This window comes from Engystomops pustulosus, chromosome 6 (genome assembly GCF_040894005.1).
Source record: "Engystomops pustulosus chromosome 6, aEngPut4.maternal, whole genome shotgun sequence".
NCBI classification, from domain to species: domain Eukaryota; kingdom Metazoa; phylum Chordata; class Amphibia; order Anura; family Leptodactylidae; genus Engystomops; species Engystomops pustulosus.
Window position 1 is genome coordinate 185,565,399 of NC_092416.1, and position 27,551 is coordinate 185,592,949.

At 48.9% G+C, this 27,551-nt stretch overlaps 2 protein-coding genes across 3 annotated transcripts in view; one reads left to right on the forward strand and one right to left on the reverse strand.

The window, feature by feature from the left end:
* LOC140065143 (uncharacterized) overlaps positions 1–26,761 on the forward strand; it is a 31,035-nt gene extending 4,274 nt beyond the window's left edge. Inside the window, exons 2-7 of one of the 2 annotated variants that reach the window (XM_072112681.1) lie at positions 23,238–23,318; positions 23,445–23,624; positions 23,708–23,831; positions 23,913–24,010; positions 24,512–24,602; positions 25,311–26,761. In XM_072112681.1, the coding sequence (XP_071968782.1) occupies positions 23,238–23,318; positions 23,445–23,624; positions 23,708–23,831; positions 23,913–24,010; positions 24,512–24,602; positions 25,311–26,359 (1,623 nt within the window). In that variant the 3' untranslated portion in view covers positions 26,360–26,761. Of the gene's footprint in view, positions 1–23,237; positions 23,319–23,444; positions 23,625–23,707; positions 23,832–23,912; positions 24,011–24,499; positions 24,603–25,310 lie in introns of both variants that reach the window. The other variant, XM_072112680.1, reaches the window with a different exon arrangement.
* The window catches only part of TBCD (tubulin folding cofactor D), a 648,429-nt gene that overhangs the window by 170,583 nt on the left and 450,295 nt on the right, over positions 1–27,551 (reverse strand). The window lies entirely within an intron of this gene.

Below are 27,551 nucleotides of genomic sequence, written 5' to 3' on the forward strand. Positions count from 1 at the left end.
TCTCTTCTAGGTGTAGAGGATGCCCCCTGTCTATGGTGATGGTAGAACCTCCTCTCCTCTAGGTGTAGAGGATGCCCCCTGTCTATGGTGATGGTAGAACCTCCTCTAGGTGTAGAGGATGCCCCCTGTCTATGGTGATGGTAGAACCTCCTCTCCTCTAGGTGTAGAGGATGCCCCCTGTCTATGGTGATAGTAGAATCGTCTCTCCTCTAGGTGTAGAGGATGCCCCCTGTCTATGGTGATGGTAGAACCTCCTCTAGGTGTAGAGGATGCCCCCTGTCTATGGTGATGGTAGAACCTCCTCTCCTCTAGGTGTAGAGGATGCCCCCTGTCTATGGTGATGGCAGAACCTCCTCTCCTCTAGGTGTAGAGGATGCCCCTGTCTATGGTGATGGTAGAACCTCCTCTCCTCTAGGTGTAGAGGATGCCCCCTGTCTATGGTGATGGTAGAACCTCCTCTAGGTGTGATGGGGCGTAACGGCATGACGTAAGCACGTCACGCTGCACGAGCCGCCCACCACCCAGCCGCGCCTCCCGCTGACCACGCGATGGATACCGGAGGCTGCTAACCTCCGGGGACCGGCATCTAAAGTGCCCAGGAGGGGAGAAATCTGTCAGCCCGATCGAATCAGCGCCGCATCTGCCTTGTGGCGCCGCGGGGGTCTCGTTACCTCGGCGCTTAGCGAGCCCTAGGAGAGACGTTCCGCCGGCGGCTCTGTCCAGGTCCGGAGGCTGACCATAAGGATGGAGGTTGGAGCAGTTTGAAGGACGAGGGGACCTCGCTGCGGCCTGCTATCGGAGGCGTGTTGATCCAGATGTGGGCGTTTGGGGGACGCTGTCGAGGCAGCGCGCTACATGTGATGAATGGCCTGACCGGCCGTAGTGCTACGGAGACCTCCTGACGCCCGGCCTTTGCCTCTACGTGCCTGGAGAAGACGGAGGTTTGGAGTCGCTCTACCAGAAGGGTGATAAGTATCTGGCTCTGCTACCTCCTTTTCTCTGTATTAAGCTGCCTACAATTGATAACATCGCTGACTCTCTTCTAAACAACTTAACAAGTGCCTTGTGTCAGCTTGCTATTAACTTGCTTGCTATTAACCTGACATCTGATTGTTACCTGCCTGCTACCTGCCTGCTTATCTGTCTGCGATTATGACTCTTGAAGTATCTAACTGAACAATTATTCCGGGATGTCAGCTATACACTAACTGTGCTATGTTTCTTCTACTAACTATCTAACATTGTGCTAGGTGGAACGGGCATAATTATCGGTCTAACCCATGATCCGTCACTGTCCATCTAAGCACGCAGATAACTCTTGGTTTTCATTAACTCCCTTCAATAACCTGGATATTGGCTATATTATTTGGATGTTGGTTACCCTATACAATAGGGCTCATTATTGGCTTGGCATTTGACAGTTGCTTGTATCATCTAATTTATTCAATTCAACACTCTGGACGTTAAAATATTCTGCCGCAAGCTCCTTCTATGGGGGAGACAAGAGGTTATGTACAGCTGTCTACTAACGCATATTGACGCTCTGTGTGTTGATTATTGTGTAAAGTTGAGTCGGCATGATCTGTAAGCAAAATATTTGGGACTAAAAGGTACACATATTGTATAGAGATTGAATTCAGTAATGCCTCCAAAAAATGCCTCAAGGAAATCTGTGGGGACCTCCTCCCCGAAAGAGAAAGAGAAAGGAGGGGCTAAAGGGGATCAGGCGACAAAACTGGATAAATTATGGAAGTCCCCCCCAGTTAAAACACGTACTGGTCTCCTCACACAGAAAAACTTGGAAAATGAGGGTCAAGACCCTAAGTTACAGGGTTTAAGATCCGCTGGGTTAGAGGGAGAGGAACAGGAGGGGGAGGACGTAAACGTCAGTGGAGATAAGGATATGCTAAAAGAGATTTTAGACTCCATAAAAAATTGTAACTCAGCAATATTGGGTCTTACTGACCAAGTGGGAGCTCTGAGAGGTGATGTCTCCCTCTTGAGAGAGGAGTTGAATAGAGTAAGAGACAAACAGAATATTGCAGAGGATAAACTGGCCAATATTGAGAAGGAGGTGGGCATTCTCAAAAAAATTACTTCTACGTTGGAGGTAGAGAATAAGGCCCTTAAAGGGAAAATTGCAGATATGGAGGATCGATCAAGAAGAGCCAACTTAAGATTAATAGGGATACCAGAAAAAGCCGAGGGAGAAAACCCTATAAGTTTTATTAAAGAGTGGCTTTTAAAGGTGATGGGGAAGGAGTATCTTTCCCCGAATTTTGACATTGAGCGAGCACATAGAATACCGGCCGGTCCTCATATCCCGGGGAATATCCCCCGTACCTTTATATGCAAAATTCTTCTCTCGAGAGATCGGGATATGATTCTGAAACGTGCACGTGAGTTAAAGGAATTGTCAATTCAAGGCACTAAAGTTGCAATATATCCAGATTTTTCTAGGGATACGCTTCAGAAAAGAAAAAGCTTCCTGGAGGTAAAAAAAAGGCTTAGAGATAAGGGCATTATTTATTCATTGATGTTTCCGGCTAAACTAAAAATTATATTCCAGGGTCAGTCCCAGTTCTTCATTACGCCAGAACAGGCTTCAGACTGGTTAGATTCGAAGGGACTATGAACATATACATCTATTTCATCTTATGCTTTGTATAAATCAGCTACAAGGGTGGCGGGGCTGGGTGGGGGTGGATAAGTGGCTAAAGTAGGAAGAGTTCTACCATGGTAGGACAGGATGGGGGGTTGTGGGGGGGAGGGATGGTAGAACAGGTGGTGGGATTTGGGGGGGTGGGAAGAGCCGATGCTGGGGATGTTGTCTGGTTAGAGCATGCTGTTGTGTCCTTTTTTTTTTTTTTTAGATATAATAGATGGGTACTAGGTTTATAGTATGGAATATAAGAGGGCTTAAAGATCGCATGAAACGCTGCATTATCTTTGACTATTTGGTTAAACAACTCCCTGCGATTGTTATTTTATTGGAGACTCATCTTGATAGAGAGTCTTTGGTTTTGATAGAAAGGAGGTGGGCCAGTCAGGTATACAATTCTGTCTTTTCAACATTCTCTAGAGGAGTCTCTATTTTGATTCATAGATCTGTTGCCTTCCAAGTCTCAGATGTAAGCTGCGACCCAGACGGAAGATACGTATTTTTGTCAGGTATATTAAATGGTAATAAATGCGTTCTTGCAGGAGTTTATATACCTCCCCCCTTTAGATACGAGGTCCTGATAAAGCTACTGCGGTTTATTGAAAGGGTGGGGGACTGCCCGGTTTTGATAATGGGCGATTTTAACGCCGTAATGTCTGAGGAGAAAGATCGCACAGGTGGGAAAAAAAACCCGGGAAGGATAGAGAAGGGAGATACCCCCTTTGCTAGGTTCTGCCAGGAAGTGGGCTGGAGAGATGTTTGGAGAAGCTTAAAAGGGGAACTTCAGATTTTCTCATGTTACAACCGTTCCCATAACACTTTTTCCCGGATTGACCTAGCGTTGGCTAATGATTTGGCCATAGATTGGGTAGGGAAAATGCGGTATGATAACCGTTCTATCTCCGATCATTCCCCAATGGTTCTTGAGTTGTTGGGATCAAGGAACGCGCCGGTCAAGTTCTGGAAGCTCAATGCGCACTGGCTAGTCTTACTGTCAGATGAGGACAAAATCAAGGGAGAACTTCATAGATTTATTCTGTCAAACAGAGCCGGGGTTAACCTTGGGTTAATGTGGGATGCCCTGAAATCCTTTCTTAGAGGGATATTAAACTCAGAAATTATTTATCTGCGTAAGCAATGGGCTAGCAAGGAGAGGCTGCTAAATAAAGAGCTGAAAGAAAAAGAAAGAGCCTATTTGGAGAGTGGTTTGAGGGAACGGCGTGATAGTTTTATTGGGGCACAAGAGGAATATAATAGATTTATGGCAGAGAAGGCGACACAGAAATTATTCTTTTTGGACCAAAGGGCACATTGTGAGAGTGGTATGCCTTCAAAGGGTCTCCTGCAGAAAGTAAAAAAACAACAAGAGGATAATAGAATAACAGCCATAAAAAATAACTATGGGGACAAAACTACTAACGCCGAGGAGATTAGAGACACCTTTTTACAATTTTTTCAGGGTATATATACCTCAGACTTGGAGGTCTCAATAGATGACATAAGATCCTTTTTAGGTAAGGTTCAAATTCCCGCTATTTCGAGGGAAGGGGTAGAGGCGCTATCGCGCCCGATAACGATCGCAGAGCTAGAGGAGGCTCTTGCTTCCTCTAGACGTAAATCCGCCCCGGGTTTGGATGGGCTCCCTTTAGAAATTTATAGTAGATTTGGTGCTATTCTTTTACCCGTTTTGATGGAGACCTGGGAATTTTCGCAAAGGGAGGGCAGGTTACCTGACTCGTGGTACGAAGCCAGCATAGTCTTGATTCGGAAAAAAAATAAAGATCCCTTGGAGGCGGAATCTTATAGGCCGATTTCGCTTATTAACGCAGATGCTAAGCTGATGGCCAAGTTAATTTCAAATAGACTCAAAGATCACGCTCCATTACTGATACATGAAGACCAATGTGGCTTCTTGACTGGGCGACAGAGTAAGACTAATATAAGAAGGCTCTTCGCGGGTCTCCAGATGGGCCGGGGGGGGTCTCGCTCCATCCTGTCTTTGGATGCCTCTAAGGCCTTTGACAGGGTGGAGTGGGACTTCCTCTGGGAGGTATTGTCTAGATTTGGGTTGGGCGACCTGTTTTTGAGCTGGGTTAAACTTTTTTATAAATCCCCGAAGGTCTGCGTCAGGGTTAATAGTGATCTCTCCCCTTTCTTTACACTGTCTAGAGGGACAAGGCAGGGTTGTCCCCTGTCCCCACTCCTATTTGCATTTTTTATAGAGCCTCTAGCAATAAAACTGAGGGCAGATAGTATGATAGAGGGGGGAGGAATAGTTGGTGCGGAGGATAAGATAATGTTATATGCGGATGATGTCCTTCTCTTCCTCAAAAATTCTGATATATCGGCTCCAAGGGCCCTAAAGGTTATTCAGGAGTATGGTAGGTTTTCTGGATTTGAGATAAATACCCATAAGTCAATCATGGTGCCTTTGGATGAGGATCCTCATCCTAATTATTCGTTGTTCGGACTTAAGATCTCCTCTGCCTGCGAATATCTTGGCTTAAAGATCACTGCCAAGGCTGACGATTACATCTCCCTGAATCTAGCGCCCTTATTAATAAAAATCAAAAATAAGGTGAACACTTGGAATACGCTACCATTAAATCGTGCTGAGAGAGTTATACTTATAAAGAGCGTTTTGCTTCCCCAAATTCTATATGTAATAGCTAATGCTCCATGTTGGATAGGCAAGAAATGGTTTGGGTTTATTCGTGCTATTATAAACAAGTTATTGTGGGGGAGGAAAAGGGTCCGCATTAAGCAAGAAACCCTAATGCTTAATAAGGAGAGGGGCGGGCTGTCGCTTCCCTCCTTCTATCACTATTTCTTGGCTGCCCAAACCCAGTTTATCCTGGAAAACAGACAATCTAATATATTTATGGCGCTCACTTCGCTGGTGGAATGTAGATTTGATTCAATGCTGGCATTATTAGAGTCAGGCCAGCTGAAGCGTTTGAACGCTAAGAGAATCCCTCTGGCTCGGCTACTGCTGTATATCTGGAGAGACCTTAGGAGGTTATTTGGTATTACTGGAGGGTTTAAATTTACTCCGTTGTGGAGTAATTTTAATTTTGCAGAACTAGCTAAGATGGAGGATGTCGGGTTCTGGGAAAGAAAGGGAATTACGTCCTTAGAACAGTTGGAAGAAGATGGGACCTTGCCCTCCTTTCAGGACTGGTGTCTGAGGGGTATGCTTGAGGAAAGGGATTTTTTTAGGTACCGTCAAATCGAACATGCTTATAGGAAAGAGACACAGCACGATAGGTTTAGGAGGCACATAGGGGGTAAATTTATGGATCTATTAGATTTAGATTTAACACGAATTAATTTAGCAAATATTTATAGGCTTCTTAGGTATACTATAGATCAGAAGTTTAGTCACGTATCTCAACTGAAATGGGTAAACCAGGTTGGGTTTATCACCGGGGCACAGTGGCGTGATATTTATAAGAATGTGGTAAGAGCAACAATTAATTTAAACCACAGATGCACACAATTATACATTTTATATAGAATTTATTTTTCACCAGATTTAATGTTTAAAATCGGTTTAAGGGAAAATGCGAACTGTAAGAGGTGTAACTGTTCACAAGCAGATATTTTACATGTTCTATGGGATTGTCCTAAGATTAACCCCTATTGGGAGGAGATATTTATGAGATTAGAGGTCCAGCTCCAATGCTCTTTCCCGCGAGTTCCCACCTTTGGGCTCCTGGGTTTGATACCGATCTCCTTAGATGATAGACTAAAAAGGGATCTGGTCTTGAAGATTATGTTTCTTGCAAGATTAGTATTAGTTAGACACTGGCTGGATGAAAAGCCCCCAGATGTGAATGAATGGAGTAACTTAGTTAAGCGCATAAAAGCATATGAATGTGCGTTCGAGAAACGATATAGGAAAGGCAACAGACTTAGAGAGATATGGAATCAGTGGAGGTTATAGAGGGCCCTCTGTAACCCACGGTGTATAGATCGTCTCCATTCAGCGTCTCCAGCATCGGTAGAGGGTGGGGAGGGAGGGGGGAATGGGGGGGGGGATTATACGTATTAAGATCTGGACATTATGTGTTTTGCAATAGTATGGTTGATTTTTGTAGATGGAGTTGATGTATAGGAGGTTATTATCAACTTTATTTGTAATGTTTTAAATGATATATGGATTCTGTTGCAAACGATGTCTTGTACCTTTATATGGAATAAAAAGGAAAAAAAAAAAAAAAAAAAAAAAAAAGAACCTCCTCTAGGTGTAGAGGATGCCCCCTGTCTATGGTGATGGTAGAACCTCCTCTCCTCTAGGTGTAGGGGATGTCCCCTGTCTATGGTGATGGTAGAACCTCCTCTGCTCTAGGTGTAGAGGATGCCCCCTGTCTATGGTGATGGTAGAACCGCCTCTCCTCTAGGTGTAGAGGATGCCCCCTGTCTATAGTGATGGTAGAACCTCCTCTCCTCTAGGTGTAGAGGATGCCCCCTGTGTATGGTGATGGTAGAACCTCCTCTAGGTGTAGAGGATGCCCCCTGTCTATGGTGATGGTAGAACCTCCTCTCCTCTAGGTGTAGAGGATGCCTCCTGTCTATGGTGATGGTAGAACCTCCTCTCCTCTAGGTGTAGAGGATCCCCCCTGTCTATGGTGATGGTAGAACCTCCTCTCCTCTAGGTGTAGAGGATGCCCCCTGTCTATGCTGATGGTAGAACCTCCTCTCCTCTAGGTGTAGAGGATGCCCCCTGTGTATGGTGATGGTAGAACCTCCTCTAGGTGTAGAGGATGCCCCCTGTCTATGGTGATGGTAGAACCTCCTCTCCTCTAGGTGTAGAGGATGCCCCCTGTCTATGGTGATGGTAGAACCTCCTCTCCTCTAGGTGTAGGGGATGTCCCCTGTCTATGGTGATGGTAGAACCTCCTCTGCTCTAGGTGTAGAGGATGCCCCCTGTCTATGGTGATGGTAGAACCGCCTCTCCTCTAGGTGTAGAGGATGCCCCCTGTCTATAGTGATGGTAGAACCTCCTCTCCTCTAGGTGTAGAGGATGCCCCCTGTCTATGGTGATGGTAGAACCTCCTCTAGGTGTAGAGGATGCCCCCTGTCTATGGTGATGGTAGAACCTCCTCTCCTCTAGGTGTAGAGGATGCCCCCTGTCTATGGTGATGGCAGAACCTCCTCTCCTCTAGGTGTAGAGGATGCCCCTGTCTATGGTGATGGTAGAACCTCCTCTCCTCTAGGTGTAGAGGATGCCCCCTGTCTATGGTGATGGTAGAACCTCCTCTAGGTGTAGAGGATGCCCCCTGTGTATGGTGATGGTAGAACCTCCTCTAGGTGTAGAGGATGCCCCCTGTCTATGGTGATGGTAGAACCTCCTCTCCTCTAGGTGTAGAGGATGCCCCCTGTCTATGGTGATGGTAGAACCTCCTCTCCTCTAGGTGTAGAGGATGCCCCCTGTCTATGGTGATGGTAGAACCTCCTCTAGGTGTAGAGGATGCCCCCTGTCTATGGTGATGGTAGAACCTCCTCTCCTCTAGGTGTAGAGGATGCCCCCTGTCTATGGTCATGGTAGAACCTCCTCTCCTCTAGGTGTAGAGGATCCCCCCTGTCTATGCTGATGGTAGAACCTCCTCTCCTCTAGGTGTAGAGGATGCCCCCTGTGTATGGTGATGGTAGAACCTCCTCTCCTCTAGGTGTAGAGGATGCCCCCTGTCTATGGTGATGGTAGAACCTCCTCTCCTCTAGGTGTAGAGGATGCCCCCTGTCTATGGTGATGGTAGAACCTCCTCTCCTCTAGGTGTAGAGGATGCCCCCTGTGTATGGTGATGGTAGAACCTCCTCTAGGTGTAGAGGATGCCCCCTGTCTATGGTGATGGTAGAACCTCCTCTCCTCTAGGTGTAGAGGATGCCTCCTGTCTATGGTGATGGTAGAACCTCCTCTCCTCTAGGTGTAGAGGATCCCCCCTGTCTATGGTGATGGTAGAACCTCCTCTCCTCTAGGTGTAGAGGATGCCCCCTGTCTATGCTGATGGTAGAACCTCCTCTCCTCTAGGTGTAGAGGATGCTCCCTGTCTATGGTGATGGTAGAACCTCCTCTCCTCTAGGTGTAGAGGATGCCCCCTGTCTATGGTGATGGTAGAACCTCCTCTCCTCTAGGTGTAGAGGATGCCCCCTGTCTATGGTGATGGTAGAACCTCCTCTCCTCTAGGTGTAGAGGATGCCTCCTGTCTATGGTGATGGTAGAACCTCCTCTCCTCTAGGTGTAGTGGATCCCCCCTGTCTATGGTGATGGTAGAACCTCCTCTCCTCTAGGTGTAGAGGATGCTCCCTGTCTATGGTGATGGTAGAACCTCCTCTCCTCTAGGTGTAGAGGATGCCCCCTGTCTATGGTGATGGTAGAACCTCCTCTCCTCTAGGTGTAGAGGATGCCTCCTGTCTATGGTGATGGTAGAACCTCCTCTCCTCTAGGTGTAGAGGATCCCCCCTGTCTATGGTGATGGTAGAATCTCCTCTGCTCTAGGTGTAGAGGATGCCCCCTGTCTATGGTGATGGTAGAACCGCCTCTCCTCTAGGTGTAGAGGATGCCCCCTGTCTATGGTGATGGTAGAACCTCCTCTCCTCTAGGTGTAGAGGATGCCCCCTGTCTATGGTGATGGTAGAACCTCCTCTCCTCTAGGTGTAGAGGATGCCCCCTGTGTATGGTGATGGTAGAACCTCCTCTAGGTGTAGAGGATGCCCCCTGTCTATGGTGATGGTAGAACCTCCTCTCCTCTAGGTGTAGAGGATGCCCCCTGTCTATGGTGATGGTAGAACCTCCTCTCCTCTAGGTGTAGAGGATCCCCCCTGTCTATGCTGATGGTAGAACCTCCTCTCCTCTAGGTGTAGAGGATGCCCCCTGTGTATGGTGATGGTAGAACCTCCTCTCCTCTAGGTGTAGAGGATGCCCCCTGTCTATGGTGATGGTAGAACCTCCTCTCCTCTAGGTGTAGAGGATGCCCCCTGTCTATGGTGATGGTAGAACCTCCTCTCCTCTAGGTGTAGAGGATGCCCCCTGTCTATGGTGATGGTAGAACCTCCTCTCCTCTAGGTGTAGAGGATGCCCCCTGTGTATGGTGATGGTAGAACCTCCTCTAGGTGTAGAGGATGCCCCCTGTCTATGGTGATGGTAGAACCTCCTCTCCTCTAGGTGTAGAGGATGCCTCCTGTCTATGGTGATGGTAGAACCTCCTCTCCTCTAGGTGTAGAGGATCCCCCCTGTCTATGGTGATGGTAGAACCTCCTCTCCTCTAGGTGTAGAGGATGCCCCCTGTCTATGCTGATGGTAGAACCTCCTCTCCTCTAGGTGTAGAGGATGCTCCCTGTCTATGGTGATGGTAGAACCTCCTCTCCTCTAGGTGTAGAGGATGCCCCTGTCTATGGTGATGGTAGAACCTCCTCTCCTCTAGGTGTAGAGGATGCCCCCTGTCTATGGTGATAGTAGAACCTCCTCTCCTCTAGGTGTAGAGGATGCCCCCTGTCTTTGGTGATGGTAGAACCTCCTCTCCTCTAGGTGTAGAGGATGCCTCCTGTCTATGGTGATGGTAAAACCTCCTCTCCTCTAGGTGTAGAGGATCCCCCCTGTCTATGGTGATGGTAGAACCTCCTCTCCTCTAGGTGTAGAGGATGCTCCCTGTCTATGGTGATGGTAGAACCTCCTCTCCTCTAGGTGTAGAGGATGCCCCCTGTCTATGGTGATGGTAGAGCCTCCTCTCCTCTAGGTGTAGAGGATGCCTCCTGTCTATTGTGATGGTAGAACCTCCTCTCCTCTAGGTGTAGAGGATGCCCCCTGTCTATGGTGATGGTAGAACCTCCTCTCCTCTAGGTGTAGAGGATGCCCCCTGTCTATGGTGATGGTAGAACCTCCTCTCCTCTAGATGTAGAGGATGCCCCCTGTCTATAGTGATGGTAGAACCTCCTCTCCTCTATGTGTAGAGGATGTCCCCTGTCTATGGTGATGGTAGAACATCCTCTCCTCTATGTGTAGAGGATGCCTCCTGTCTATGGTGATGGTAGAACCTCCTCTCCTCTAGGTGTAGAGGATGTCCCCTGTCTATGGTGATGGTAGAACATCCTCTCCTCTATGTGTAGAGGATGCCTCCTGTCTATGGTGATGGTAGAACCTCCTCTCCTCTAGGTGTAGAGGATGTCCCCTGTCTATGGTGATGGTAGAACCTCCTCTCCTCTAGGTGTAGAGGATGTCCCCTGTCTATGGTGATGGTAGAACCTCCTCTCCTCTAGGTGTAGAGGATGCCCCTGTCTATGGTGATGGTGGAACCTCCTCTCCTCTAGGTGTAGAGGATGCCTCCTGTCTATGGTGATGGTAGAACCTCCTCTCCTCTAGGTGTAGAGGATGCCCCTGTCTATGGTGATGGTGGAACCTCCTCTCCTCTAGGTGTAGAGGATGCCTCCTGTCTATGGTGATGGTAGAACCTCCCCTCCTCTAGGTGTAGAGGATGTCCCCTGTCCATGGTGATAGTAGAACCTCCTCTCCTCTAGGTGTAGAGGATGCCCCCTGTCTATGGTGATGGTAGAACCTCCTCTCCTCTAGGTGTAGAGGATGCCCCCTGTCTATGGTGATGGTAGAACCTCCTCTCCTCCAGGTGTAGAGGATGCCCCCTGTCTATGGTGATGGTAGAACCACCTCCCCTCTAGGTGTAGAGGATGCCCCCTGTCTATGGTGATGGTAGAACCTCCTCTCCTCTAGGTGTAGAGGATGCCCCCTGTCTATGGTGATGGTAGAACCTCCTCTCCTCTAGGTGTAGAGGATGCCCCCTGTGTATGGTGATGGTAGAACCTCCTCTAGGTGTAGAGGATGCCCCCTGTCTATGGTGATGGTAGAACCTCCTCTCCTCTAGGTGTAGAGGATGCCTCCTGTCTATGGTGATGGTAGAACCTCCTCTCCTCTAGGTGTAGAGGATCCCCCCTGTCTATGCTGATGGTAGAACCTCCTCTCCTCTAGGTGTAGAGGATGCTCCCTGTCTATGGTGATGGTAGAACCTCCTCTCCTCTAGGTGTAGAGGATGCCCCTGTCTATGGTGATGGTAGAACCTCCTCTCCTCTAGGTGTAGAGGATGCCCCCTGTCTATGGTGATGGTAGAACCTCCTCTCCTCCAGGTGTAGAGGATGCCCCCTGTCTATGGTGATGGTAGAACCACCTCCCCTCTAGGTGTAGAGGATGCCCCCTGTCTATGGTGATGGTAGAACCTCCTCTCCTCTAGGTGTAGAGGATGCCCCCTGTCTATGGTGATGGTAGAACCTCCTCTCCTCTAGGTGTAGATGATGCCCCCTGTGTATGGTGATGGTAGAACCTCCTCTAGGTGTAGAGGATGCCCCCTGTCTATGGTGATGGTAGAACCTCCTCTCCTCTAGGTGTAGAGGATGCCTCCTGTCTATGGTGATGGTAGAACCTCCTCTCCTCTAGGTGTAGAGGATGCCCCCTGTCTATGGTGATGGTAGAACCTCCTCTCCTCTATGTGTAGAGGATGTCCCCTGTCTATGGTGATGGTAGAACATCCTCTCCTCTATGTGTAGAGGATGCCTCCTGTCTATGGTGATGGTAGAACCTCCTCTCCTCTAGGTGTAGAGGATGTCCCCTGTCTATGGTGATGGTAGAACCTCCTCTCCTCTAGGTGTAGAGGATGTCCCCTGTTTATGGTGATGGTAGAACCTCCTCTCCTCTAGGTGTAGAGGATGTCCCCTGTCTATGGTGATGGTAGAACCTCCTCTCCTCTAGGTGTAGAGGATGCCCCTGTCTATGGTGATGGTGGAACCTCCTCTCCTCTAGGTGTAGAGGATGCCTCCTGTCTATGGTGATGGTAGAACCTCCTCTCCTCTAGGTGTAGAGGATGCCCCCTGTCTATGGTGATGGTAGAACCTCCTCTCCTCTAGGTGTAGAGGATGCCCCCTGTGTATGGTGATGGTAGAACCTCCTCTAGGTGTAGAGGATGCCCCCTGTCTATGGTGATGGTAGAACCACCTCCCCTCTAGGTGTAGAGGATGCCCCCTGTCTATGGTGATGGTAGAACCTCCTCTCCTCTAGGTGTAGAGGATGCCCCCTGTCTATGGTGATGGTAGAACCTCCTCTCCTCTAGGTGTAGAGGATCCCCCCTGTCTATGCTGATGGTAGAACCTCCTCTCCTCTAGGTGTAGAGGATGCTCCCTGTCTATGGTGATGGTAGAACCTCCTCTCCTCTAGGTGTAGAGGATGCCCCTGTCTATGGTGATGGTAGAACCTCCTCTCCTCCAGGTGTAGAGGATGCCCCCTGTCTATGGTGATGGTAGAACCACCTCCCCTCTAGGTGTAGAGGATGCCCCCTGTCTATGGTGATGGTAGAACCTCCTCTCCTCTAGGTGTAGAGGATGCCCCCTGTCTATGGTGATGGTAGAACCTCCTCTCCTCTAGGTGTAGAGGATGCCCCCTGTGTATGGTGATGGTAGAACCTCCTCTAGGTGTAGAGGATGCCCCCTGTCTATGGTGATGGTAGAACCTCCTCTCCTCTAGGTGTAGAGGATGCCTCCTGTCTATGGTGATGGTAGAAGCTCCTCTCCTCTAGGTGTAGAGGATCCCCCCTGTCTATGCTGATGGTAGAACCTCCTCTCCTCTAGGTGTAGAGGATGCTCCCTGTCTATGGTGATGGTAGAACCTCCTCTCCTCTAGGTGTAGAGGATGCCTCCTGTCTATGGTGATGGTAGAACCTCCTCTCCTCTAGGTGTAGAGGATGCCCCCTGTCTATGGTGATGGTAGAGCCTCCTCTCCTCTAGGTGTAGAGGATGGCTCCTGTCTATTGTGATGGTAGAACCTCCTCTCCTCTAGGTGTAGAGGATGTCCCCTGTCTATGGTGATGGTAGAACCTCCTCTCCTCTAGGTGTAGAGAATGCTCCCTGTCTATGGTGATGGTAGAACCTCCTCTCCTCTAGGTGTAGAGGATGCCTCCTGTCTATGGTGATGGTAGAGCCTCCTCTCCTCTAGGTGTAGAGGATGCCTCCTGTCTATGGTGATGGTAGAGCCTCCTCTCCTCTAGGTGTAGAGGATGCTCCCTGTCTATGGTGATGGTAGAACCCTCTCTCCTCTAGGTGTAGAGGATGCCTCCTGTCTATGGTGATGGTAGAACCTCCTCTCCTCTAGGTGTAGAGGATGTCCCCTGTCTATGGTGATGGTAGAACCTCCTCTCCTCTAGGTGTAGAGGATGCCCCCTGTCTATGGTGATGGTAGAACCTCCTCTCCTCTAGGTGTAGAGGATGCCTCCTGTCTATGGTGATGGTAGAGCCTCCTCTCCTCTAGGTGTAGAGGATGGCTCCTGTCTATTGTGATGGTAGAACCTCCTCTCCTCTAGGTGTAGAGGATGTCCCCTGTCTATGGTGATGGTAGAACCTCCTCTCCTCTAGGTGTAGAGGATGCTCCCTGTCTATGGTGATGGTAGAACCTCCTCTCCTCTAGGTGTAGAGGATGTCCCCTGTCTATGGTGATGGTAGAACCTCCTCTCCTCTAGGTGTAGAGGATGCCTCCTGTCTATGGTGATGGTAGAACCTCCTCTCCTCTAGGTGTAGAGGATGCCCCCTGTCTATGGTGATGGTAGAACCTCCTCTCCTCTAGGTGTAGAGGATGTCCCCTGTCTATGGTGATGGTAGAACCTCCTCTCCTCTAGATGTAGAGGATGCCCCCTGTCTATGGTGATGGTAGAACCTCCTCTCCTCTAGGTGTAGAGGATGTCCCCTGTCTATGGTGATGGTAGAACCTCCTCTCCTCTAGATGTAGAGGATGTCCCCTGTCTATGGTGATGGTAGAACATCCTCTCCTCTAGATGTAGAGGATGCCTCCTGTCTATGGTGATGGTAGAACCTCCTCTCCTCTAGGTGTAGAGGATGTCCCCTGTCTATGGTGATGGTAGAACATCCTCTCCTCTAGGTGTAGAGGATGTCCCCTGTCTATGGGGATGGTAGAACCTCCTCTAGGTGTAGAGGATGCCCCCTGTCTATGGTGATGGTAGAACCTCCTCTCCTCTAGGTGTAGAGGATGCCCCCTGTCTATGGTCATGGTAGAACCTCCTCTCCTCTAGGTGTAGAGGATCCCCCCTGTCTATGCTGATGGTAGAACCTCCTCTCCTCTAGGTGTAGAGGATGCCCCCTGTGTATGGTGATGGTAGAACCTCCTCTAGGTGTAGAGGTTGCCCCCTGTCTATGGTGATGGTAGAACCTCCTCTCCTCTAGGTGTAGAGGATGCCCCCTGTCTATGGTGATGGTAGAACCTCCTCTCCTCTAGGTGTAGAGGATGCCCCCTGTGTATGGTGATGGTAGAACCTCCTCTAGGTGTAGAGGATGCCCCCTGTCTATGGTGATGGTAGAACCTCCTCTCCTCTAGGTGTAGAGGATGCCTCCTGTCTATGGTGATGGTAGAACCTCCTCTCCTCTAGGTGTAGAGGATCCCCCCTGTCTATGGTGATGGTAGAACCTCCTCTCCTCTAGGTGTAGAGGATGCCCCCTGTCTATGCTGATGGTAGAACCTCCTCTCCTCTAGGTGTAGAGGATGCTCCCTGTCTATGGTGATGGTAGAACCTCCTCTCCTCTAGGTGTAGAGGATGCCCCCTGTCTATGGTGATGGTAGAACCTCCTCTCCTCTAGGTGTAGAGGATGCCCCCTGTCTATGGTGATGGTAGAACCTCCTCTCCTCTAGGTGTAGAGGATGCCCCCTGTCTATGGTGATGGTAGAACCTCCTCTCCTCTAGGTGTAGAGGATGCCTCCTGTCTATGGTGATGGTAGAACCTCCTCTCCTCTAGGTGTAGAGGATCCCCCCTGTCTATGGTGATGGTAGAACCTCCTCTCCTCTAGGTGTAGAGGATGCTCCCTGTCTATGGTGATGGTAGAACCTCCTCTCCTCTAGGTGTAGAGGATGCCCCCTGTCTATGGTGATGGTAGAACCTCCTCTCCTCTAGGTGTAGAGGATGCCTCCTGTCTATGGTGATGGTAGAACCTCCTCTCCTCTAGGTGTAGAGGATCCCCCCTGTCTATGGTGATGGTAGAATCTCCTCTGCTCTAGGTGTAGAGGATGCCCCCTGTCTATGGTGATGGTAGAACCGCCTCTCCTCTAGGTGTAGAGGATGCCCCCTGTCTATGGTGATGGTAGAACCTCCTCTCCTCTAGGTGTAGAGGATGCCCCCTGTCTATGGTGATGGTAGAACCTCCTCTCCTCTAGGTGTAGAGGATGCCCCCTGTGTATGGTGATGGTAGAACCTCCTCTAGGTGTAGAGGATGCCCCCTGTCTATGGTGATGGTAGAACCTCCTCTCCTCTAGGTGTAGAGGATGCCCCCTGTCTATGGTGATGGTAGAACCTCCTCTCCTCTAGGTGTAGAGGATCCCCCCTGTCTATGCTGATGGTAGAACCTCCTCTCCTCTAGGTGTAGAGGATGCCCCCTGTGTATGGTGATGGTAGAACCTCCTCTCCTCTAGGTGTAGAGGATGCCCCCTGTCTATGGTGATGGTAGAACCTCCTCTCCTCTAGGTGTAGAGGATGCCCCCTGTCTATGGTGATGGTAGAACCTCCTCTCCTCTAGGTGTAGAGGATGCCCCCTGTCTATGGTGATGGTAGAACCTCCTCTCCTCTAGGTGTAGAGGATGCCCCCTGTGTATGGTGATGGTAGAACCTCCTCTAGGTGTAGAGGATGCCCCCTGTCTATGGTGATGGTAGAACCTCCTCTCCTCTAGGTGTAGAGGATGCCTCCTGTCTATGGTGATGGTAGAACCTCCTCTCCTCTAGGTGTAGAGGATCCCCCCTGTCTATGGTGATGGTAGAACCTCCTCTCCTCTAGGTGTAGAGGATGCCCCCTGTCTATGCTGATGGTAGAACCTCCTCTCCTCTAGGTGTAGAGGATGCTCCCTGTCTATGGTGATGGTAGAACCTCCTCTCCTCTAGGTGTAGAGGATGCCCCTGTCTATGGTGATGGTAGAACCTCCTCTCCTCTAGGTGTAGAGGATGCCCCCTGTCTATGGTGATAGTAGAACCTCCTCTCCTCTAGGTGTAGAGGATGCCCCCTGTCTTTGGTGATGGTAGAACCTCCTCTCCTCTAGGTGTAGAGGATGCCTCCTGTCTATGGTGATGGTAAAACCTCCTCTCCTCTAGGTGTAGAGGATCCCCCCTGTCTATGGTGATGGTAGAACCTCCTCTCCTCTAGGTGTAGAGGATGCTCCCTGTCTATGGTGATGGTAGAACCTCCTCTCCTCTAGGTGTAGAGGATGCCCCCTGTCTATGGTGATGGTAGAGCCTCCTCTCCTCTAGGTGTAGAGGATGCCTCCTGTCTATTGTGATGGTAGAACCTCCTCTCCTCTAGGTGTAGAGGATGCCCCCTGTCTATGGTGATGGTAGAACCTCCTCTCCTCTAGGTGTAGAGGATGCCCCCTGTCTATGGTGATGGTAGAACCTCCTCTCCTCTAGATGTAGAGGATGCCCCCTGTCTATAGTGATGGTAGAACCTCCTCTCCTCTATGTGTAGAGGATGTCCCCTGTCTATGGTGATGGTAGAACATCCTCTCCTCTATGTGTAGAGGATGCCTCCTGTCTATGGTGATGGTAGAACCTCCTCTCCTCTAGGTGTAGAGGATGTCCCCTGTCTATGGTGATGGTAGAACCTCCTCTCCTCCAGGTAAAGAGGACGCCCCCTGTCTATGGTGATGGTAGAACCTCCTCTCCTCTAGGTGTAGAGGATGCCCCCTGTCTATGGTGATGGTAGAACCTCCTCTCCTCTAGGTGTAGAGGATGCCCCCTGTCTATGGTGATGGTAGAACCTCCTCTCCTCTAGGTGTAGAGGATGTCCCCTGTCTATGGTGATGGTAGAACATCCTCTCCTCTATGTGTAGAGGATGCCTCCTGTCTATGGTGATGGTAGAACCTCCTCTCCTCTAGGTGTAGAGGATGTCCCCTGTCTATGGTGATGGTAGAACCTCCTCTCCTCTAGGTGTAGAGGATGTCCCCTGTCTATGGTGATGGTAGAACCTCCTCTCCTCTAGGTGTAGAGGATGCCCCTGTCTATGGTGATGGTGGAACCTCCTCTCCTCTAGGTGTAGAGGATGCCTCCTGTCTATGGTGATGGTAGAACCTCCTCTCCTCTAGGTGTAGAGGATGCCCCTGTCTATGGTGATGGTGGAACCTCCTCTCCTCTAGGTGTAGAGGATGCCTCCTGTCTATGGTGATGGTAGAACCTCCCCTCCTCTAGGTGTAGAGGATGTCCCCTGTCCATGGTGATAGTAGAACCTCCTCTCCTCTAGGTGTAGAGGATGCCCCCTGTCTATGGTGATGGTAGAACCTCCTCTCCTCTAGGTGTAGAGGATGCCCCCTGTCTATGGTGATGGTAGAACCTCCTCTCCTCCAGGTGTAGAGGATGCCCCCTGTCTATGGTGATGGTAGAACCACCTCCCCTCTAGGTGTAGAGGATGCCCCCTGTCTATGGTGATGGTAGAACCTCCTCTCCTCTAGGTGTAGAGGATGCCCCCTGTCTATGGTGATGGTAGAACCTCCTCTCCTCTAGGTGTAGAGGATGCCCCCTGTGTATGGTGATGGTAGAACCTCCTCTAGGTGTAGAGGATGCCCCCTGTCTATGGTGATGGTAGAACCTCCTCTCCTCTAGGTGTAGAGGATGCCTCCTGTCTATGGTGATGGTAGAACCTCCTCTCCTCTAGGTGTAGAGGATCCCCCCTGTCTATGCTGATGGTAGAACCTCCTCTCCTCTAGGTGTAGAGGATGCTCCCTGTCTATGGTGATGGTAGAACCTCCTCTCCTCTAGGTGTAGAGGATGCCCCTGTCTATGGTGATGGTAGAACCTCCTCTCCTCTAGGTGTAGAGGATGCCCCCTGTCTATGGTGATGGTAGAACCTCCTCTCCTCCAGGTGTAGAGGATGCCCCCTGTCTATGGTGATGGTAGAACCACCTCCCCTCTAGGTGTAGAGGATGCCCCCTGTCTATGGTGATGGTAGAACCTCCTCTCCTCTAGGTGTAGAGGATGCCCCCTGTCTATGGTGATGGTAGAACCTCCTCTCCTCTAGGTGTAGATGATGCCCCCTGTGTATGGTGATGGTAGAACCTCCTCTAGGTGTAGAGGATGCCCCCTGTCTATGGTGATGGTAGAACCTCCTCTCCTCTAGGTGTAGAGGATGCCTCCTGTCTATGGTGATGGTAGAACCTCCTCTCCTCTAGGTGTAGAGGATGCCCCCTGTCTATGGTGATGGTAGAACCTCCTCTCCTCTATGTGTAGAGGATGTCCCCTGTCTATGGTGATGGTAGAACATCCTCTCCTCTATGTGTAGAGGATGCCTCCTGTCTATGGTGATGGTAGAACCTCCTCTCCTCTAGGTGTAGAGGATGTCCCCTGTCTATGGTGATGGTAGAACCTCCTCTCCTCTAGGTGTAGAGGATGTCCCCTGTTTATGGTGATGGTAGAACCTCCTCTCCTCTAGGTGTAGAGGATGTCCCCTGTCTATGGTGATGGTAGAACCTCCTCTCCTCTAGGTGTAGAGGATGCCCCTGTCTATGGTGATGGTGGAACCTCCTCTCCTCTAGGTGTAGAGGATGCCTCCTGTCTATGGTGATGGTAGAACCTCCTCTCCTCTAGGTGTAGAGGATGTCCCCTGTTTATGGTGATAGTAGAACCTCCTCTCCTCTAGGTGTAGAGGATGCCCCCTGTCTATGGTGATGGTAGAACCTCCTCTCCTCTAGGTGTAGAGGATGCCCCCTGTCTATGGTGATGGTAGAACCTCCTCTCCTCCAGGTGTAGAGGATGCCCCCTGTCTATGGTGATGGTAGAACCACCTCCCCTCTAGGTGTAGAGGATGCCCCCTGTCTATGGTGATGGTAGAACCTCCTCTCCTCTAGGTGTAGAGGATGCCCCCTGTCTATGGTGATGGTAGAACCTCCTCTCCTCTAGGTGTAGAGGATGCCCCCTGTGTATGGTGATGGTAGAACCTCCTCTAGGTGTAGAGGATGCCCCCTGTCTATGGTGATGGTAGAACCACCTCCCCTCTAGGTGTAGAGGATGCCCCCTGTCTATGGTGATGGTAGAACCTCCTCTCCTCTAGGTGTAGAGGATGCCCCCTGTCTATGGTGATGGTAGAACCTCCTCTCCTCTAGGTGTAGAGGATCCCCCCTGTCTATGCTGATGGTAGAACCTCCTCTCCTCTAGGTGTAGAGGATGCTCCCTGTCTATGGTGATGGTAGAACCTCCTCTCCTCTAGGTGTAGAGGATGCCCCTGTCTATGGTGATGGTAGAACCTCCTCTCCTCTAGGTGTAGAGGATGCCCCCTGTCTATGGTGATGGTAGAACCTCCTCTCCTCCAGGTGTAGAGGATGCCCCCTGTCTATGGTGATGGTAGAACCACCTCCCCTCTAGGTGTAGAGGATGCCCCCTGTCTATGGTGATGGTAGAACCTCCTCTCCTCTAGGTGTAGAGGATGCCCCCTGTCTATGGTGATGGTAGAACCTCCTCTCCTCTAGGTGTAGAGGATGCCCCCTGTGTATGGTGATGGTAGAACCTCCTCTAGGTGTAGAGGATGCCCCCTGTCTATGGTGATGGTAGAACCTCCTCTCCTCTAGGTGTAGAGGATGCCTCCTGTCTATGGTGATGGTAGAAGCTCCTCTCCTCTAGGTGTAGAGGATCCCCCCTGTCTATGCTGATGGTAGAACCTCCTCTCCTCTAGGTGTAGAGGATGCTCCCTGTCTATGGTGATGGTAGAACCTCCTCTCCTCTAGGTGTAGAGGATGCCTCCTGTCTATGGTGATGGTAGAACCTCCTCTCCTCTAGGTGTAGAGGATGCCCCCTGTCTATGGTGATGGTAGAGCCTCCTCTCCTCTAGGTGTAGAGGATGGCTCCTGTCTATTGTGATGGTAGAACCTCCTCTCCTCTAGGTGTAGAGGATGTCCCCTGTCTATGGTGATGGTAGAACCTCCTCTCCTCTAGGTGTAGAGAATGCTCCCTGTCTATGGTGATGGTAGAACCTCCTCTCCTCTAGGTGTAGAGGATGCCTCCTGTCTATGGTGATGGTAGAGCCTCCTCTCCTCTAGGTGTAGAGGATGCCTCCTGTCTATGGTGATGGTAGAGCCTCCTCTCCTCTAGGTGTAGAGGATGCTCCCTGTCTATGGTGATGGTAGAACCCTCTCTCCTCTAGGTGTAGAGGATGCCTCCTGTCTATGGTGATGGTAGAACCTCCTCTCCTCTAGGTGTAGAGGATGTCCCCTGTCTATGGTGATGGTAGAACCTCCTCTCCTCTAGGTGTAGAGGATGCCCCCTGTCTATGGTGAAGGTAGAACCTCCTCTCCTCTAGGTGTAGAGGATGCCTCCTGTCTATGGTGATGGTAGAGCCTCCTCTCCTCTAGGTGTAGAGGATGCCTCCTGTCTATGGTGATGGTAGAGCCTCCTCTCCTCTAGGTGTAGAGGATGGCTCCTGTCTATTGTGATGGTAGAACCTCCTCTCCTCTAGGTGTAGAGGATGTCCCCTGTCTATGGTGATGGTAGAACCTCCTCTCCTCTAGGTGTAGAGGATGCTCCCTGTCTATGGTGATGGTAGAACCTCCTCTCCTCTAGGTGTAGAGGATGTCCCCTGTCTATGGTGATGGTAGAACCTCCTCTCCTCTAGGTGTAGAGGATGCCTCCTGTCTATGGTGATGGTAGAACCTCCTCTCCTCTAGGTGTAGAGGATGCCCCCTGTCTATGGTGATGGTAGAACCTCCTCTCCTCTAGGTGTAGAGGATGTCCCCTGTCTATGGTGATGGTAGAACCTCCTCTCCTCTAGATGTAGAGGATGCCCCCTGTCTATGGTGATGGTAGAACCTCCTCTCCTCTAGGTGTAGAGGATGTCCCCTGTCTATGGTGATGGTAGAACATCCTCTCCTCTAGATGTAGAGGATGCCTCCTGTCTATGGTGATGGTAGAACCTCCTCTCCTCTAGGTGTAGAGGATGTCCCCTGTCTATGGTGATGGTAGAACATCCTCTCCTCTAGGTGTAGAGGATGTCCCCTGTCTATGGGGATGGTAGAACCTCCTCTCCTCTAGGTGTAGAGGATGCCCCCTGTCTATGGTGATGGTAGAACCTCCTCTACTCTAGGTGTAGAGGATGCCCCCTGTCTATGGTGATGGTAGAACCTCCTCTACTCTAGGTGTAGAGGATGTCCCCTGTCTATGGTGATGGTAGAACCTCCTCTCCTCTAGGTGTAGAGGATGTCCCCTGTCTATGGTGATGGTAGAACCTCCTCTCCTCTAGGTGTAGAGGATGTCCCCTGTCTATGGTGATGGTAGAACATCCTCTCCTCTATGTGTAGAGGATGCCTCTGTCTATGGTGATGGTAGAACATCCTCTCCTCTATGTGTAGAGGATGTCCCCTGTCTATGGTGATGGTAGAGCCTCCTATCCTCTAGGTGTAGAGGATGCCCCCTGTCTATGGTGATGGTAGAACCTCCTCTCCTCTAGGTGTAGAGGATCCTCCCTGTCTATGGTGATGGTAGAACCTCCTCTCCTCTAGGCGCAGAAGATGCCCCCTGTCTATGGTGATGGTAGAACCTCCTCTCCTCTAGGTGTAGAGGATGCCCCCTGTCTATGGTGATGGTAGAACCTCCTCTCCTCTAGGTGTAGAGGATGCCCCCTGTCTATGGTGACGGTAGAACCTCCTCTCCTCTAGGTGTAGAGGATGCCCCCTGTCTATGGTGATGGTAGAACCTCCTCTCCTCTAGGTGTATAGGATGCCCCCTGTCTATGGTGATGGTAGAACCTCCTCTCCTCTAGGTGTAGAGGATGCCCCCTGTCTATGGTGATGGTAGAACCTCCTCTCCTCTAGGTGTAGAGGATGCCCCCTGTCTATGGTGATGGTAGAACCTCCTCTCCTCTAGGTGTAGAGGATGCCCCCTGTCTATGGTGACGGTAGAACCTCCTCTCCTCTAGGTGTAGAGGATGCCCCCTGTCTATGGTGATGGTAGAACCTCCTCTCCTCTAGGTGTATAGGATGCCCCCTGTCTATGGTGACGGTAGAACCTCCTCTCCTCTAGGTGTAGAGGATGCCCCCTGTCTATGGTGATTGTAGAACCTCCTCTCCTCTAGGTGTAGAGGATGCCCCCTGTCTATGGTGATGGTAGAACCTCCTCTCCTCTAGGTATAGAGGATGCCCCCTGTCTATGGTGATGGTAGAACCTCCTCTCCTCTAGGTGTAGAGGATGCCCCCTGTCTATGGTGATGGTAGAGCCTCCTCTCCTCTAGGCGTAGAGGATGCCCCCTGTCTATGGTGATGGTAGAACCTCCTCTCCTCTAGGTGTAGAGGATGCCCCCTGTCTATGGTGATGGTAGAACCTCCTCTCCTCTAGGTGTAGAGGATGTCCCCTTGTCCTGGGTATGAAGTAATTTTGCATATGATTTAACATTGGCTTACATTGTTTCCTTTTAGGTTTGGACAGATCACAGTCCCTATTATAATTGTGTGCACATAGTAATCTCAAAGATGGCAAAACTTCCTTCAAATGAATTAAGATGCCAAACCATTATTATTTTAGAATTTGTCGCGTTTACCGTTGGATCATTTTCTTTGCTCTCAGGTTCGGTCAATGGAGAGAGACACGAGGGTGGAGAGAATGTTCCAGCTCACCCTAGAGATTCTCTTCTATATTACTGGAGAGGTGAGAGATTGTGATGAGGTCACATGACATCATTATCTATGGGAATAACAGATGATAGGACTGGAGAGGTGAGAGATTCTGGAAATATATGGAGGGAGATTTATCAATGTGTCTCTCCATAACCAGGATTACACAGTAGTGAAGAAGACCTCTAGTGGGCGCTGTCAGGCCCCTGTGTATGAAGGACGGGGGAGAACCCAGAGCCCAATCCCGGCTCCTCCACCTCACCCCCTGATACATGATGACATCAATGAGCAGAAGATCCTAGAAGTCACCCACAAGATGATGGAGCTGCTGACTGGAGAGGTGACACTGCTGGGAATGCTGGGACATTATACAGTAACGCTATGAAGGGATCTGGGTGATGACGGGATCATTGTGTGTGTCAGGTTCCTATAAGGTGTCAGGATGTGGCTGTCTATTTCTCCATGGAGGAGTGGGAGTATTTAGAAGGACACAAAGATGTGTACAAGGACGTCATGATGGAGGACCACCAGCCCCTCACATCAGCAGGTAATAGACAGGACTAAATCCACACGTCCTTTCATTATCTGTATGGAAAGAAGGAATTCAGTCTCTGGATGTTTCCTACAGGTAGATCCAGTAAGAGAACATCACCGGAGAGATGTCCCAGTCCTCTTCTTCTACCACAGGATTGTTCAGAGGAGAAATATGTCCCACAGGATCATCAGGTAGATGGGGATAAGACTTTGTTACATCTTCTCTGATCTGTGGGGGTTTATTATAGTCATAAAATTGTCTTTTAGTATAATCCTATCTTCTTATAGTCTATATGGGGAAGATTCATGAAGATGTCTAAGAGTTTGAATGTTTTTAGTTGCCCTTTCAAATATTCATGAGCAATAAAAGCTGAGCTGTAATTGGTTGCCATGAGCATCTAAGAACATTCTAACTCTTAGACAGCTTCATGAATCTCCCCCTATGTGAGTGACTCCAGTTTCACTGTTTGATATTTCTGGAACATTTAATTCTATGTTAAAGAGAAAGCTGGACATTGTTCTAGTAAGGAAACAACATGATGTATTTATGGTGGAGACCTGCAGTTATGTGTCTCAGATAACTCCTCCTGTCAGGTCATATCTGGTCTTCATGATACTAACTGATTATTTGTTTGTGACTTCTCCATCGTCTGGTGACTTCTTACAATATTTGTCTCTCAGTTTGTGTACCAGGATGAAGATGTGAAGAATATTCCTGCTCCAGAGACATATGTGAGGGGCGATGAGCGATGTAAGGAGGAGATTCCTACAGGTAACTGCCCAGGTGAGTAGTAACCACTAGATAAAGCAGAGACGAGTGATAACACAATACAGAACATGGAGACATAGACTAAGAAAAGCTGGAAGGTGGGAGCTATGAGGGTCAGGAATACTGCTCACCAGGACCTCGGAGGAGGAGACTGAGATGTTACATCAGTAATAATACAGAACCTTATGGTAAGCAGGAAAGTCATAGCCACCATGGGCAGACAAGAAATGCTGCATGTACCCGGATTGCTGATATCACACAAATGTGCAATCGAGTGGTTTTGCTGAAAAAACTATTATAAAATTCAGGTTAATAAGGTTCTGTCACTCCTTTGCCTGACTTGGCACTTCTCCTCTTGCCCTTATTATGCACTGCTTCAGAGAACACTGTTTTTACTGTGTTGTGCCTGGCAGGCAGAAGTAATCAATCGCTGAACCATCCCCCCGCTGCTGTGTATAAGTCATCCAGATCAGGGTGATAAGTCCGGTCTGGACAGTTCAGGAAGCTCCGTGTAATGTGTTTATGAACAGCAAGCAGCATGCAACCTAGATCTCCTAAGGTCCTGAATTTTATAATTATTTTTTTAGAAAAACCACTTGGATCAGGGATTAAACAAGATATGTTTCTGCATCAGTGTAGCTACAGCATTCTCAATTTATGCATGAAATTAAATTGTAGATTTCCTTTAAGGTTATAGTTTGTAATCCTTTTTTCTCTCCGCAGATGACAACACCAGGAGCTCAGAGGAACATCTGATATCATCACATGTTACAGCAGGTGATGGTTGTATCACACCAGATCCATCTGAAGATCATGAGAATATCCCAGATGTATCCTCAGACCTTCACACACAAGATCCATCATCTGCTCCTATTACATGGGTCCTTTCTACCGAATCATCAGGAAGGGCTAGGAACACCAAGTCATGTTTAGAAAGTGGGGAACATTTTGTTCTTAAAGATCTTCTTATCCATCAGAGAAGTCACACAGGAGAGAAGCCATTTTCTTGTGTAGAATGCGGCAAATCTTTTAGTCAAAGTTCTTATCTTGTTAAACATCTTAAAATTCACACAGGGGACAAGAAATTTCCATGTACAGAATGTGGGAAATGTTTTTACCGCAAGTCGGCTCTTGTGATACATCTGCGAAATCACACGGGGGAGAAGCCATTTACATGTACAGCATGTGGGAAATGTTATAGTGCTAAATCAGTGCTTACTATGCATCAGCGAAGTCACACGGGGGCGAAGCCATATTCATGTTCAGAATGTGGAAAATGTTTCTATCAAAAATCACAACTTGTTATACACCAGAGAAGTCACACGGGGGAGAAGCCATTTACATGTTCGGAATGTGGGAAATGTTTTGCAGCCAACGCAAGCCTTGTTGGACATCAGAGAACTCACACAGGGGAGAAGCCATTTTCATGTTCAGAATGTGGGAAATGTTTTGCAGCCAACGCAAGCCTTGTTGGACATCAGAGAACTCACACAGGGGAGAAGCCATTTTCATGTAGAGATTGTGGAAAATGTTTTACCCAGAAAAAACATCTTGATCAACATCAGATAAGTCACACAGGGGAGAAGCCGTTTTCATGTTCAGTTTGTGGGAAATGTTTTAGCAGTAAAGCACTGGTCACAAGACATCGGAGAACTCACACAGGGGAGAAGCCGTTTTCATGTTCAGATTGCGGGAAATGTTTTGCTTGGAAGTGTACTCTTATTTACCATCATAAGTCGTCACACAGTGGTAAAGCTAAATTTACATTATGAATCTGGGAAATGCTTTGGCCCAAAATTGTTCATTTTACAAAATTAACCAATATGATGTCATACATTAAAACGGACACTTACATTGCGCCCTGACTCGTGTATCTCTATTTTCCCTTAAGTGGAATTGTTATCCACCGCACAGTGGCTCAGTGGTTAGCATTACATCCTTGCAGTGCTGAGATCCTGGGTTCCTATCCAGGTCAACATCTGCAAAGAGTTTGTGTGTTCTCTCTGTGTTTGCATGGGTTTCCTCCTGGTCCTCCGGTTTCCTCCCACACTCCAAAGCATACTGGTAGGATGATTAGATTGTGAGCCCCACACGTGACGAGGAGCGATTTGTGAAGCTCTGTGCAGCGCTGTGTAATCTGTAGGCGCTATATAAATAAAGGAGTTATTATTATACCACTTCCCGCCGAAGTGTGTTTCCATTTTTTGCTCCCCTTTTCTAAAAATCTGTAACTTTTTAATTTTTCCATGTATAACGCTTTACGAGGGCTTGTTTTCGATGTAACAGATTGAACTTCATAACTTCGGTACCCCCTTCATTTTTTGGGTCAGTGCAATTACTGTACAGTGATACAAAAGGTAATAAAGTATTGAAACCTTTTGTAGGAAAAATAATTTCTACACTGCTATGGCTGTAAAATGCAGGATTAGAGGGCTGAAAAATGGGGGTAATAGGGCAGTTGCCCTGACCAATTTATGCAAGGGAAAGTAATGAAATAATAAGATTATAAAAATCTCATAAACAATGAAATAATTAAAAAAAATGAATAAAAAAATAACGCTGTTAATGTCACAGACGCTCTGGGTGTTCAGACCCAGTTATTTACATAGAATATTATAGAGCATTGATGGAAATAACCCACAGGTTGGTTCAGGTAATCAATAGTATAAGTGGTACTGGGTGATTAATAACCCAAAAGGGGAATTCACCTCACATCCTATCAGAACAGGACAAGTGGGGAATAAAAACTTTCACTCCAAATGATTCAAATATGATATAATAATAAAATGACTGAACTCAGGACGGACTCGTCTAAAACAAGGAGAACCAAGAACATACAACCATCAACTACTGAGCCGATACAACATGTGAGCCACTTGTACATAACAACAACCATCATAGCTATAAGGTCCTCAAGGGAAGGACTCACCATTCAGGGGCTTGAAGTTAAATCTTGGCGATCAC